At 40.1% G+C, this 13,846-nt stretch overlaps 1 protein-coding gene across 1 annotated transcript in view; it reads right to left on the minus strand.

The window, feature by feature from the left end:
* Positions 1 to 13,846, minus strand: part of LOC138786539 (receptor-type tyrosine-protein phosphatase S-like) — a 338,771-nt gene that overhangs the window by 135,382 nt on the left and 189,543 nt on the right. The window contains exons 11-13 of the mRNA XM_069963521.1: positions 9,806 to 10,111; positions 9,445 to 9,638; positions 5,258 to 5,284 (exon numbers count right to left, since the gene is read on the minus strand). Of these exons, the coding sequence (XP_069819622.1) occupies positions 5,258 to 5,284; positions 9,445 to 9,638; positions 9,806 to 10,111 (527 nt within the window). The remainder of the gene's footprint in view (positions 1 to 5,257; positions 5,285 to 9,444; positions 9,639 to 9,805; positions 10,112 to 13,846) is intronic.

Consider the following 13,846-nt stretch of genomic DNA (forward strand, 5'->3'; position numbering starts at 1 on the left):
GTGACCGCTGACACCCTCCTGTAACTGCCCGGAGCGGAGGATTCTCCGCTCCGAGCAGTTTAACCCGTTAAATGCCGCTGTCAAACCATGACATCGGCATCTAACGGGTGCCGGTGTGTCCCGGTCGGCGCCGCGGGTCACTTACGCGACCGCGATGTCCCACGGCGCCGTCCGGTCCTCAGATGTCTCCATGGTGATCCGGGGGTCCTAATGAAGGTCCCCGGGGTCTCCATGGAGATGCCTCATGCTGACAGGGGTGGCTGTGGCTACTGCCTGTCAGCATGAGGCATGATACAATACATTGCAGTACATCAGGTACTGAAATGACCTGTATCAGTGATCTAAGTATTTTACACTAGTGTACAGTAATGTTATTTTTTCATTTTTACGGTTTAGTTTTGAATACTTTCCTCCAATACCTGTGGGGTCAAAATGGTCACCACACCCCAAGATGTATTCTTTGAGGGGTGTACTTTCAAAAAATGGGGTGAGTTTTGGGGGGGTTCTATTCTGCTGACACTATAGGGGCTCTGCAAACGCACCTGGTGCTCAGAAACTTCTTCAGCAAAATCATGCACTGAAAATGCTAATTGGCGCTCCCTTCCTTCTGAGGCCCGCTGTGTGCCCATACAGTGGTTTATGCCCACATATGGGGGTACCGTTCTACTCAGGAGAACCTGCGTTACATATATTGGGGTGAGTTTTCTCCCCTGTTCCTTGTGAAATTAAGAAGTTTCAAACTAAACAAACATGTTATTGGAAAAATTCAATTTTTTCATTTTTACGGTTTAGTTTTGAATACTTTCCTCCAATACCTGTGGGGTCAAAATGGTCACCACACCTCAAGATGAATTCTTTGAGGGGTGTACTTTCCTAAATGGGGTGACTTTTGGGGGAGGGGGGTTCTATTCTGCTGACACTACAGGGGCTCTGCAAACGCACCTGGCGCTCAGAAACTTCTTCAGAAAAATCATGCACAGAAAATGCTATTTGGCGCTCCCTTCCTTCTGAGTTCTGCTGTGTGCCCATACAGTGGTTTATGCCCACATATGGGGTACCGTTCTACTCAGGAGAACCTGCATTACATATATTGGGGTGAGGTTTTTTCCCCTGTTCCTCGTGAAATTGAGAAATTTCAAACTAAAGGAACAAATTATTGGGAAAATTCTATTTTTTTTTATTTTTACTGTCTTCTTTTGAATACTTTCCACCAATACCTGTGGGGTCAAAATGGTCACCACACCCCAAGATGAATTATTTGAGGGGTGTACTTTCCTAAATGGGGTGACTTTTGGGTGGGGGTATTCTGCTGACACTACAGGGGCTCTGCAAACGCACCTGGCGCTCAGAAACTTCTTCAGAAAAATCTGCACTGAAAATGCTAATTGGAGCTCCTTCCATTCTGAGCCCCGTTGTGTGCCCATACAGTGGTTTATGCCCACATATGGGGTACCGTTCTACTCAGGAGAACCTGCGTTACATATATTGGGGTGAGTTTTCTCCCCTGTTCCTCGTGAAATTGAGAAATTTCACACTAAACAAACATATTATTGGAAAAATTCTATTTTTTCATTTTTACCGTCTTCTTTTGAATACTTTCCTCTAATACCTATGGGGTCAAAATGGTCACCACACCCCAAGATGTATTCTTTGAGGGGTGTACTTTCCAAAATGGGGTGACTTTCTATTCTGCTGACACTACAGGGGAGCTGCAAACGCACCTGGCGCTCAGAAAATTCTTCAGCAAAATCTGAACTGGAAATGCTAATTGTCGCTCCTTCCCTTCTGAGCCTCACTGTGTGCCCATACAGTGGTTTACACCCACATATGGGTACCATTGTACTCAGGAGAACCTGCGTTACAAAATTTGGGGTGCATTTTCTCTCATGTTGCTTATGAAAATGAGATACTTTAATCTTAACAAATATATTATTGGAAAATTTCTATTTTCCATTTTATTCCGGCCTAATTGTGAATACTTTCCTCCAGCCCCTGTAGGGTTAAAATGCTCATTATACCCCTAGATTAATTCTTTAAGGTGTCTAGTTTCCAAAATGGCGTCACTTATGGGGGGTTACAATATACAAGCCTCCTAAATCAACTTAAAAAAAGAACTGGTGCCTAAAAAAAATCAGTTTTGGAAATTTCATGAAAATTATCATAATTTGCTGATACATTTCTAAGCCCCGTAACACCCTAAAAAAGTAAAATATGTTTACGAAATAAAGCCAGAATAAAGAGGACATATTCATAATGTGACTTACTAACTAATTTTTGTCATGTGACTTTCTTTTTTTAGAAGCAAAGAATTTCAAAGTTCGTAAAGTGCTAATTTTTCTTGATATTTTGATGTTTTTCACAAAAAAAAACACAAGACAGTGACCAAATTTTGCCACTAACATAAAGTACCATATGTTAGGAAAAAACAATCTCAGAATCGCTAGCATACGTTAAAGCATCACTGAGCTAAAAGCGCATAAAGTGAGACAGGTCAGATTTAGAAAAATGAGCCTGGTCATTAAGGCCCAAATAGGCTTGGTCCCTAAGGGGTTAAAGAGGATATTAACATGAGAATTAACATAAAAATCAAAAAATGGTACAGAAATGACAATGTGTAATACATGAAAGAAAGAGAATCAGTACTACTTGCTCATAAGATTACTATTCAGGTGTCTAATCTTGAGGTTACATCTATCAATTGCTTTGCTTTGAAACTGCAACTACAAATCTGTGCCATCAAATCTGCTACAGATCCTGTACGTTTGAACGCACCCTAATGTGAGATGAAAAATTGTGGCAGCATTAATACATCCAATCTCATAATAGAAGGTAAACAAAAATGTCAAACTGTCCACAAATATATATATAAACAATCACAAACATGACAGCCAGGCCTGTCGGTAGCTCACTAAAAGAGGGTTGGGGAAACCCCCCCCCCCCATAGAAATAAATGGTAGAATGTTCTGGAGATCAGATTTTACCTCACAACGATGATGTCAGTGTCCGACCACAAACACCCCTCCTCACACACAATAATGGCAGTAGAGAAGGTATACTGAAGTCAACATCTCAGTTTGGCTATTAGGTATTAAGGATGTTAGAGGTTTTTAGTTTATTTCCAATGTGCATAGGTTACAACACCCTTGGAACAAATCCTTGGGGCAGCGCACTGACTGGCTGACTGCCAGAAGATGCCGGTTGCACAGCAGGGGTCAATACTACTATATGGGGTGGGGGGTGCAAAGCAGGGGACATTTTTAATGGGGTACAGGGGACATTATTAATGTATTGGACACTGTGGGGACAATACATTGGGGCATTAATGAGTGGGAGGTACATTTGAGCAATTATAAGTGAGGAGAAGTCACATTAGGGAAAGGTCTTCATAGCCGCCTGAATCAGAAGGAGAAGAACTGGAGAAAAACACCTATACGAGCTGCAGAGCGCCTATATAATAGTAGTTTCTACCACCATAAGGGCACTTTATGTGGAGAAAATTGGTTAAACTGGTGTTTGCAGTAGAAAAAGTTTATGCAGTGATGGTGTGGAGGGAATATTTGGCCAGTACATAGTGCTGTCAGTGCAGGGCAATGGTAGGTTAGATTTTTGATTGATGTTACGATGTTATCTTTGTTAGAACATGACCCAGCTATCTAACCACTCCACCCAGTGGCTGCCGAGGAAACCTTGCTCCCAGTGTTAGACAGAAGTAGCAAGATAAGTAATCAGCGACCTTCATCTCATACTTGGGGCCAGACCATACAAGCAGATGCAAGAGCACACTACATTCTACCTCATATGCATTCTACCTCAATGCATTCTACCTCATTGGGGGGCACAGTTCAGTATGTGGCAGTATGATATTTGGGAGGTAGGTCTTTAGCGGTATTCACAGGGTGCAGTGCGTGACACTAAGAGAGGATGAGCGTCTGCTGCAAAAGTTAGAATCTGAAAATGTGTGGGTGTCAAACCCTGCAGAGATACATGGAATGGACATACATGGAAGAAGTCATGGCAGTTTAGATCAGCTTCAGAGAAGACATCACCTGTGAGTCTAATATTATTGTGTAATAAGTAAAAAAGTAAAAAGTAAATGTTACGCTAGGGCCCCCTCTCGGCCTCCGTCCTATGCTACAGACTAGCCTCTATAAAAATTATTACCCCCCTCCCCCAATGAACCTTACAGAAATCATTAATGTTAAAAACAAGACAATGGGTGTTGATTCGACATCTGGTGAGGAGAGATGCAGATGCTCGCTGGCCAGCAGAGCTGTTAAAAGACAACTCCAGTGAAAAGCTTTTTCCCAGTAACTGAAACACATTACAAAGTAATATATAACTTTGTAATATGCTTCAATCACCTATCTGCCCTCCTTCCCTATAGTTTCCCCCCCTCAACCCCTCACCAGGAAGTGAAGTAAACTCATTCTTACCTAATGACTGTTGACCCCAGGCTTTTCTGTGGCAGCCATTTTGTGATAATGACATCATCAAGATGGAGGCGGGTCTAAGCCCTATTAGGCCAGCCTCCCTTTGTCAGATGACTTAGGTTGCTCAGCTCTGATTGTCTGAGCAAGCTGTAAGCCATCTAACAGCACTACAGAGTCAGTTGAACACCACAGGAGAAAGTACATTGTGGGAAAGCCCAAACCAGGAAGTGAAGAAAAAACTAGAGCTTCAGTTCAGTTTTTTTTTTCTCAGCACTGGAGTTGTCAGTGAAGGGCACTGACAAGAATTAGGCCCCGTTCCCACTGAGCAAAACTAGCGGAATTCCGTGGCGGACATAGCAGGAGCGCGCGCCTCCCATAGACTCCCATTATGAGCGGGAGGCTAACAGCATTCCGCGGCGGACAATTCCGCTAGTTTTGCACAGTGGGAACAGGGCCTTAGATCTGTGCACAATTATCAGCGGAGGTGTTGTACAGCGGCCTTCAGTTGGTGGGGGGGTCGCCAAACTGAATCCTTGCCCAGGTGCAGGGTGAGCTAGCTATGCCTCAGCAAAAGGCCAAACTTTAATGTAAACCCATAGTAATATATTTGGTTACCAGCAAATACCACAGGGAACCAAAATAAGAACTATGGAAAACAGTATGGTTTTTTTGTTAGGCTCTTTTTTTCCAAAAAGGATCATTATAACTATGGTTAAGGATTTGTGCAACGTTGGTGGTAGACTTGATATTCTCAAACATTAAACATTCTCAAACATTCTCAACATTAAATAAATTATGTTACAGAAGCATTTTGGGTCAATACTTACATATTCCGCTGTATCATCCTTCTCCCACTGATCAAGGAAATGCAAATAGAGGAAGAAAGAGATATATAAATTGCAAGTGTTTGAAAGTGTATAGGTGTGAAAATAGTGAAAATTAGTGGAAAGTAGTTACACTACTGATCAACTATAAATACGAACTTACTATAGGGGTATAAACCCACACACCGTATATGCAGCGTATTTACTGTTGCGATACGCAGCAAACTCGCAGCAAACTCGCAGCAGATTAGATCTAAATAACTGAACACAGCATCAAATCTGTACCAACAAATCTGCTGCGTATTTGTTGCATATCTGCTGCGTATACGGTGTGTGGGTTTATACCCTAGAAGTGACTTGCAGTGGTACTGTTCATCTCATCTGAATTTGATACATGTTTGATACATGTTTGCTTGTAACTGCTTTTACAGAGGTTTCGGCAAAATAGTACACCCCTATCTTTACGTAGTCAATTTGATCATTTCCTAATACACCTACCATTGATGCTACCTATTCCCCACAGGTTATGTAGCTTATATAATCTTGGATAAAATGAATAACTTGTTGTGTGTGTTAGGGTCAACACACGTCAGACCTGACAGAGTTCCAAAGCAGAGGTGTAAAGGTCTTTTCTTGATAAAATATCTAAGATATAAATATGTAAAGACTGGCAAAAAGAAGTATATGTTGACAGACAGAAGTGGTTGTGGTTTAAAGTGAAAGCTTGAAGTGAGGAACAAAACCACTTTGTCAAATTGTACGCCAAAAACTCAATCATATTGGTATCTTTTCGCAAAGGGTCCCTTAACATACACAGATTATTAGACAGATATCTGGCAGATTTTTGCAGCCAAAGCCAGGAATGGATTTTAAAACAGGAAAAATCTCAGTCTTTCCTTTATGACCTGTTCCCTGTTTATAGTTTGCTCCTGGCTTTGGCTGCAAAAATCTGTCATATATCTGTCAGATAATCTGTGTGTGTAAAGGGACGCTTACCCTGGTGTTAAATGGGTTGTAGCCGTTAAACGGGTTGTAGCATGAAGAAATGTTGTTAAAATCATATGTCTACAAGATACATATATGTAAAAGGTGCTGTTTTTAGTAAAGTATTTTACATGCTTTACTGATTTTCTTTCCTATAAATCTAATTACTTCCTGGTTTCATCTCTGAACTGTGACACTGCTATTGCCATGCTTTTCCATAATCCACTTGCTTGCAGGCTTAATAAGACCAACTGACAGTTATCAAAACAATACAGGAACATGAGGGATTAGTAACCGACCACCGATCTGTTATATACGCATTCGCATAACAAGCCCATACGTGGCTTGATTATTGTGCAGTAGAGATGAGCGAACCTTGAGCATGCTCGAGTTCATCCGAACCCAAACGTTCGGCATTTGATTAGCGGTGGCTGCTGAAGTTGGATAAAGCCCTAAGGCTATGAGGAAAACATGGATTTAGTCATAGGCTGTGTCCATGTTTTCCAGACAACCTTAGACCTTTATCCAACTTCAGCAGCCCCCGCTAATCAAATGCCAAACGGGTTTGGATAAACTCGAGCATGCTCGAGGTTCGCTCATCTCTATTGTGCAGCAATTGTTAGCAATGGCCATGCAGCCCTTGCTTTGGTGTAAAAATAATAAAAAGATGTTACTTCCCTGTCCAGACTTCCCTGTTGTCCTCCAGTCTTGTTTGTTTCTCACTCGCCTTGGGGACTTCTGATCCTGTGTCTGAAGTGACAGACTACTCAGCAGGACAACACAATGACCAGTGATTGGATGAGCTTCCTGTCACTTCAAAGATGGGCTGAGGAGTGCACACCGGGGAAGTCTGGACAGGTAAGTATAATCTTTATTACTTTCTGTACCTTAGCATCCTTTGTCGGCCACACATCACTATTACGCGTAGCGGTGGGCGGTCGACAGCCAATGAATTTTAAAAATGTTGATGATTATTTCTTTGACTGATAGTTGTTTTTATTACACAGAGTGATAGTCTAAAGCGGCCCGATTTAGCAGATTATCGCTCCATATAATAGGGTCCTAAGTCTATAGCTTTTTAAACAGTACAGCGCAGAAATGCTTGTACATTTGAAATATGTTTAATTTCACATAATGTCTAGACCTAACTACAACTAAACTAGATCTAAAGTTTTCTTAATGACACAACTAGAGATGAGCGAACCTTGAGCATGCTCGAGTCGATCCGAACCCGAACTTTCGGCATTTGATTAGCAGTGGCTGCTGAACTTGGATAAAGCCCTAAGGCTATGTGGAAAACATGGATATAGTCATTGGCTGTACCCATGTTTTCCAGACAACCTTAGAGCTTTATCCAAGTTCAGCAGCCCCCGCTAATCAAATGCCGAACGTTCGGGTTCGGATCAACTCGAACCCGAACCCGGTTCGCTCATCTCTAGACACAACCCTTTTAAATGTGTATTCAAATCAACAGTTATTTCAGGGTGGCAGTTTTGTGTTTTTATGGCTACAGTAGTAAAAAAAAAACTGCCCTTCTACCTTAGCATCAAATTTTGGCTCTTGACCACAGCTTCTCCAGTCTGCAGGTGTTTGGTTTTTTTTTTGCATACTTATATGTGATCAAACAATGCTTCCCCTTTTGAAATGTCAGGTCTGACATATGATTTCATAGTCAAGAGTTCATCAGCTATGTAAAAATAGTTGTTGTTTTAAATAATTTTGTCAAGCCTTTGCATTGTTTTCAATTACATTTCACTGCCATTTGACTTGGTCAAACACCTGAACGTATACATACACACACATATATATATATATATATATATATATATTTACACCATTAACCCCTCCCAGCAACCCTACATCAGCCGATGAATTCACAAAGCTATATGGTCCCAGGTGAACACAAACTTTCCTATACAGTGGCACCTTGGTTCTAGAGTAACTTGGATTAAGAGCGTTTTGCAAGGAGAGCTCACAGTTTTTCAAAATTGTAACTTGGTTTAAGAGCATTGCTTTGGTTTAGGAGCTTCCTGCACTGGGTGGGAGGAGGAGTGGGGGAGAGAAAGGCCTGCATAGTGGGATCTAAAGCCCTGTACTCTGACCCAGGATGTCTCCCTTACCGTCCAAATCATAGCAGATCCACTTCAGGCTGGGGCTTGCATCGGGGACAGAACTGTGAAGGTAATCTCTTCATAGCTGTAACGCCTCTCTCCCTAGACAGAGAGTGCTGCATGTATGTGCCCACATATGTCCTGCTTATTCCTTCATGCCCTCTGCAGTCTCTGTCAGCTGTTTCTAAATGTTTGTTTCATTTGTTTTACATGTTATTCAGAATACAAAATTATTATTTTTGGGCTGTGGAACCAATTATCTGCATTTCAATTATTTATTAAGGTAAAATTTGCTTTGGTTTAAGAGTTATTTGGATTACAAGCACAGTCCCAGAACGAATTATGCTCGTAATCCAAGGCACCACTGTATATATTTTCTACCTCCCTACACTACACAGAAGCAGCATGATCATGCATGATCCACATTTTCATATCAAACAGAGCTGTCCATATGCACTACAAAAGCTGTGTGACAGATAATGGGCACGCAGTCCCTTGTTGGTTATTTTAATCTAAAGTGACCTCCCGTTTTATACATGAATCTAATTCTTTATACAGCTGAGAGCTTGCTATAATTGTATTCAGTCTAGACAATCCACTGTGTGTAAAGTACATCAGCAACACAAATCCTATTCTTGTCCTGGGAATGTACTTATTATGGATTAAAGATCATTAGCTGGGTTCACACTGCGTTTTTTCATCCGTTTTTTCATCCGTTTTTTGCGAAAAACGGATGAAAAAAACAGTTGCATTTGTGTGCATCCGTTTTGATCCGTTTTTCTATTGACTTCCATTGTAAAAAAAACGGATCAAAACGGATGTTTTTTTTAACGGACACAAAAGTAGTGTCAGCTACGCTTTTGTGTCCGTTAAAAAAAACTGATCCGTTTTGATCCGTTTTTTTTTTTACAATGTAAGTCAATGGAAAACAGATGCACACAAATGCATCCGTTTTTTTCATCAGTTTTTTTTGCAAAAAATGGATGAAAAAAAACGGATTGCAGAAACGCAGTGTGAACCCAGCCTAAGCTGAATAAATTGACATGGACAGAGCTGGGACTAATACCTTTCTTATTTAAGGTCCTTAGTCCTTACCTGAGCATCAGCCAGCATAACATCTCTTATGTGGGGAAGCCCTTTTGCTTCTCCATTTTCCATTTTCACATAATGAATCTGGTAGCCTCGAATTTGCCCATGTTGTCGATTTTGAACAGGAGAACGCCAGAAAACTTTAATGGCGGTCGAGTTGAGCACTTCCACCTCAACTTTTCGTGGTGGAGCACTAGGTACTGAAAAGGAAAACAAAAGTTTTTTTTCACAGAAATAAAATATTCCAGACTTAATAATTTGTTAAACAAAGGAAACTAATACGTTTGACATTTAACTACAGAATAAACATATAATCACTTAAGTAATATAAAACTCAAAAGTAATAAAAGTAAGAGCATAAAATTACCGTCTTCATCAGTGCGTACAACAAGGGGCGAGCTTTCAGGGCCAGGTCCCACAGCAGTATGCGCCACAACGGAGATACGATACTCAGTCCACTTTTCTAGAGCTTCTAAAAGGATCTCATTTGTCTGAGGTGGAATGTCTTTCACTTCTTTAGGTACATGGTCCTCGGAGTCCAAAGCACTATAATGCACGCTGTATCCAGCAAGAATGCCATTGTGACTCTCTGCAGGGGGAGGCTGCCAACTTACCAGTATTGTGGTGGACTTTGTGCTGACACACTTTACGTCTTGAGGGGGGGCAGACGGTTCTATGAGAGGACAGTTAAGGGCAGGAGGGATAGGGCAAGCAGAGAAACAAAAGATGGGAAAGATAAAAAAATGGAACAGAAAAAAAAGGAAAACAACTCAAAAATAAACAGAAAACAACAAAAACACAAATGTTTAACTAAAAACGTCAGAATGGAACATAAGGGCAAACTATAAAGAATTTCAGAAGATTTTATTCTGAGAACTGGACACAACTAGTAAATTTAATCAGTTCACATATGCTGATTACCTACAAATTGTTATCATATGATAATGAATGAGCCACCTGCAAAGCAGGGTACATATTATAATTGTATAGGAACTTGGAGTTTCTATTTTTCCATTTTAAAAGAGCTACAGGGAATTGACTAAGTACTGGAGTTTCTTGTTCATGTTTAATGTCTCCATTAGTAACTGGTAATTTTTTTTTTCAACTTTGCTATATATATACTAACTTTTTCAGGCTTTGACCTATGTGCTGTAGGGTTCTTAAACTGATCAACAACCAGCTCAGAGGCAAAGACAGACTGGTGAAAGCAATAGCTTTTTTACTGTACATGAGACTACATTGGATGTGACTGAAAACTTTATTTAATGAGGGTATAACCAATGGTTCAGTCACAGCATGAGACATAAGCAGATTTTGTGATCATTGAATAAAAATGATTTAAAAAAAATAAGGTGAAAATGAATGACTACATAAAATGAATAAATAACACTAGAGATTTGTTTAGGTTCCATTTGATCACCTACCTTTACGTCATGAATATTTATTTAAGACTTTCTGGCAATAATTGATAGGTAATACGAGATCAGACTCAACTTCTGTGGTTGGTTAAAATCATAAAATAATTTTTAATGAGGAAATTTTCATTGAATGTCAATATTTTTTGAAAATTACTATTCATATTTTTCAAATTACAGTTTCAATCACATTACTAAAATAAAACCCCCATGCAATATTAGAACTATCATTTTAAAACCAATCTACTGGAAGTTTTCTGACCTCGTAACACCTTACAGTGAGCTTACATCAACATACTGTCACAATTCTTCACCTCTGCTTAGCTCAACACGTGCCAATATGGCTGTTTCTGTCCATACCAACTTTGTGCAAACCTGTATTTATAAGAACTTGGAAAATCCAACCAAAAAACTCCTGAACTTTCAAAAGAGTCTGTGAATATTTCTGGAGCTTCACTTTTACTCACCTCGTCTCCTTTACAGCAATCTGGTTGTCCGTACTCAAAGAAATAGCTTTACTGGGCATTTAACCCTTGAAGTACCAGTTGATTTGTACATTTCGCGTGGACAATATAATTTAGGTTTCTGCTCATGACTGATTAGATATCACTTATTTATGTAAATTAATTAGTTGACATTCTTATTTCTGTTCTTGGTACTTAAAGAGTTAAAATACGTCTTCTTCAGAGAAAAAATATAGATATACTTTACCTTTAGTTTAATGGATTTTACTTTAAGCTTTGATGCTGTTAGAGCTTACAGTCTAGCAGGTATATTTGAAGTGAGACTTAAGGACAAAGAAGTTTTCTTAAAGCAGCAGAGTGCACACAAAGCAAACTAATGGAAGGGGAAAGTGTGTTAGGGACGATGTAAATATGGCATGCATGAAAAGCAAAGCACTGATGTTGAAAGTAAGGAAGAACAGACAGAATGGACAGTACACACTTCCCTTACAACACAGACATACAAGGTTAACAGTGATGAGTGAACAAAAACCTAAAGAGGACGCACACAGGGGTCTGTACCACGCTACACCAGCATTTTCCAGTCAAGAGGTGTCTCCATGATCCAGATGTCATCCAAAAAGGATTTTCCAACCAATGAAACCGTGGAAAGCTTGAAACTAATTTATAATAATTATTTAAAGGATTGATATTCACCATGGTTTTACAAATGCACTGCAGTGTCTGAAGTGCTTTCATGGTAAACCATTGGTTCTAGGGACCTGAAGCAGAGTGTGGGTAAAATTAGCAAACACGTTAATACTTTACAGTCATCTCTAAAATGCATTCATGACCACTCAAAAAACTATACATTGTGTTACAGAACTGAACTTATGAATAAAAATTATTGAAACATGGTGGCCTAAGATTGTGAAGTATCCTTAAGGGGAAACTAACAGTAGGTTACAAGACTTGAACCTGCTGTTATGTTCCCATAGGGCTGGGGATCGTGAGAAAAAGGTAGTTTCCTTACCTTCATCCTCAGCACCAATGTCCTTTTATTAATATGCTAATTAAGCGGTTAGGTTCAGGCCTTCAGGTCACTGATCCGTCCTACCCACCCACTCATTTTCTCCTTGTGAATATTGAGGCTGCATTCAGCAGTGGAATGAATATTCATAAGGAGGCAGCAGGAAGATCAGTTCACTAAGTGCTGCAGTACCACCCCCTGCGCACCAAACCAACTAATTTACATATTAATATTAATTTAACAAAAATGGCGCTGAGGATGGAGGTAAGAAAACTACCTTTATCCTCAGCATCCCATGCTCGATGGGACCATAACGGCAGGTTAGAGTCTTCTAACCTGCTGTTAGCTTCCCTTTAAAAAAATAGCTGGGTGAGTTACAGGGGTGAAAAAAAGACAAGACACAAAAAGAACAGCTGCCACAGCCACTCATGCAGTGAAGAACAACTCATACAAAGGCAACGGTCTGTGAAAAGTTCAGGTTTATTGCCATAAAGGGAAATCTATCCCCACAGTAACAGCAACATTCCAATCCATTAAACTAAAATGACCAAAATTTACACATTCAAAATTCTATTGTGATTAATGTAGTAAAAAGGCTTTCCATGCAGCCTTTACCACATACACAGACTGCTAAATATTACACTTGGTAATAAGTACTAAAGCGATAACTCCTGTAAAAAGTGCAGCCCAGATAGCAGGGTGGATTAATACTGGAGGGAACGACTGCTTTATTCCATTTTATGAATGTGAATGCTAACTGACGAAGAAGATCACAGGAGGACAAGGGGCCTTAACCAGCATGACTAAGGGTGCGTTTACACAGAAAGATTTATCTGACAGATTTTGGAAGCCAAAGCCAGGAATGGATTTAAAAAGAGGATGGATCCCAGTCTTTCCTTTGTGACCTGATCCCTGTTTATAGTCTGTTCCTGGTTTTGGCTTTAAAGATCTGTCAGATAAATCTGTCTGTGTAAACGCAGCATAACACCAGCCAATTTCCATATATAAAAATCCTTAATAATTGCATGATAAAGTTACTGCAGCTGTTTCCCAAAAAGTGTTCTTAACCAATAACAGCGCAATATTGCAGGCATTATTGGCAACATTGTAAGGCTATTTGGTTACGAAACAGAAGCATAGTTTCGGGCTTCAGGAAGCATTTCAAACTCAAATGTGGAAACACATCCTAAGGCTCTTTTCACGTTACAAGCCTTTTCTGTATTAAAGCGACTCTGTACCCACAATCTGACACCCCCCCCCCCCCCCCAAACCGCTTTTAACTTTAGATAGCTGCTTTTAATTCAAGATCTGTCCTGAGGTCCGTTCGGCAGGTAATGCAGTTATTGTCCTAAAAAAATGACTTAGGGTATAAACCCACACACCGTATATGCAGCGTATTTACTGCTGCGATACGCAGCAAACTCGCAGCAAAATCGCAGCAAAATCGCAGCAGATTAGATCTAAATAACTGAACACAGCATCAAATCTGTACCAACAAATCTGCTGCGTATTTGTTGCAT

The sequence above is a fragment of the Dendropsophus ebraccatus genome, chromosome 3 (assembly GCF_027789765.1).
Source record: "Dendropsophus ebraccatus isolate aDenEbr1 chromosome 3, aDenEbr1.pat, whole genome shotgun sequence".
Lineage (NCBI taxonomy): Eukaryota > Metazoa > Chordata > Amphibia > Anura > Hylidae > Dendropsophus > Dendropsophus ebraccatus.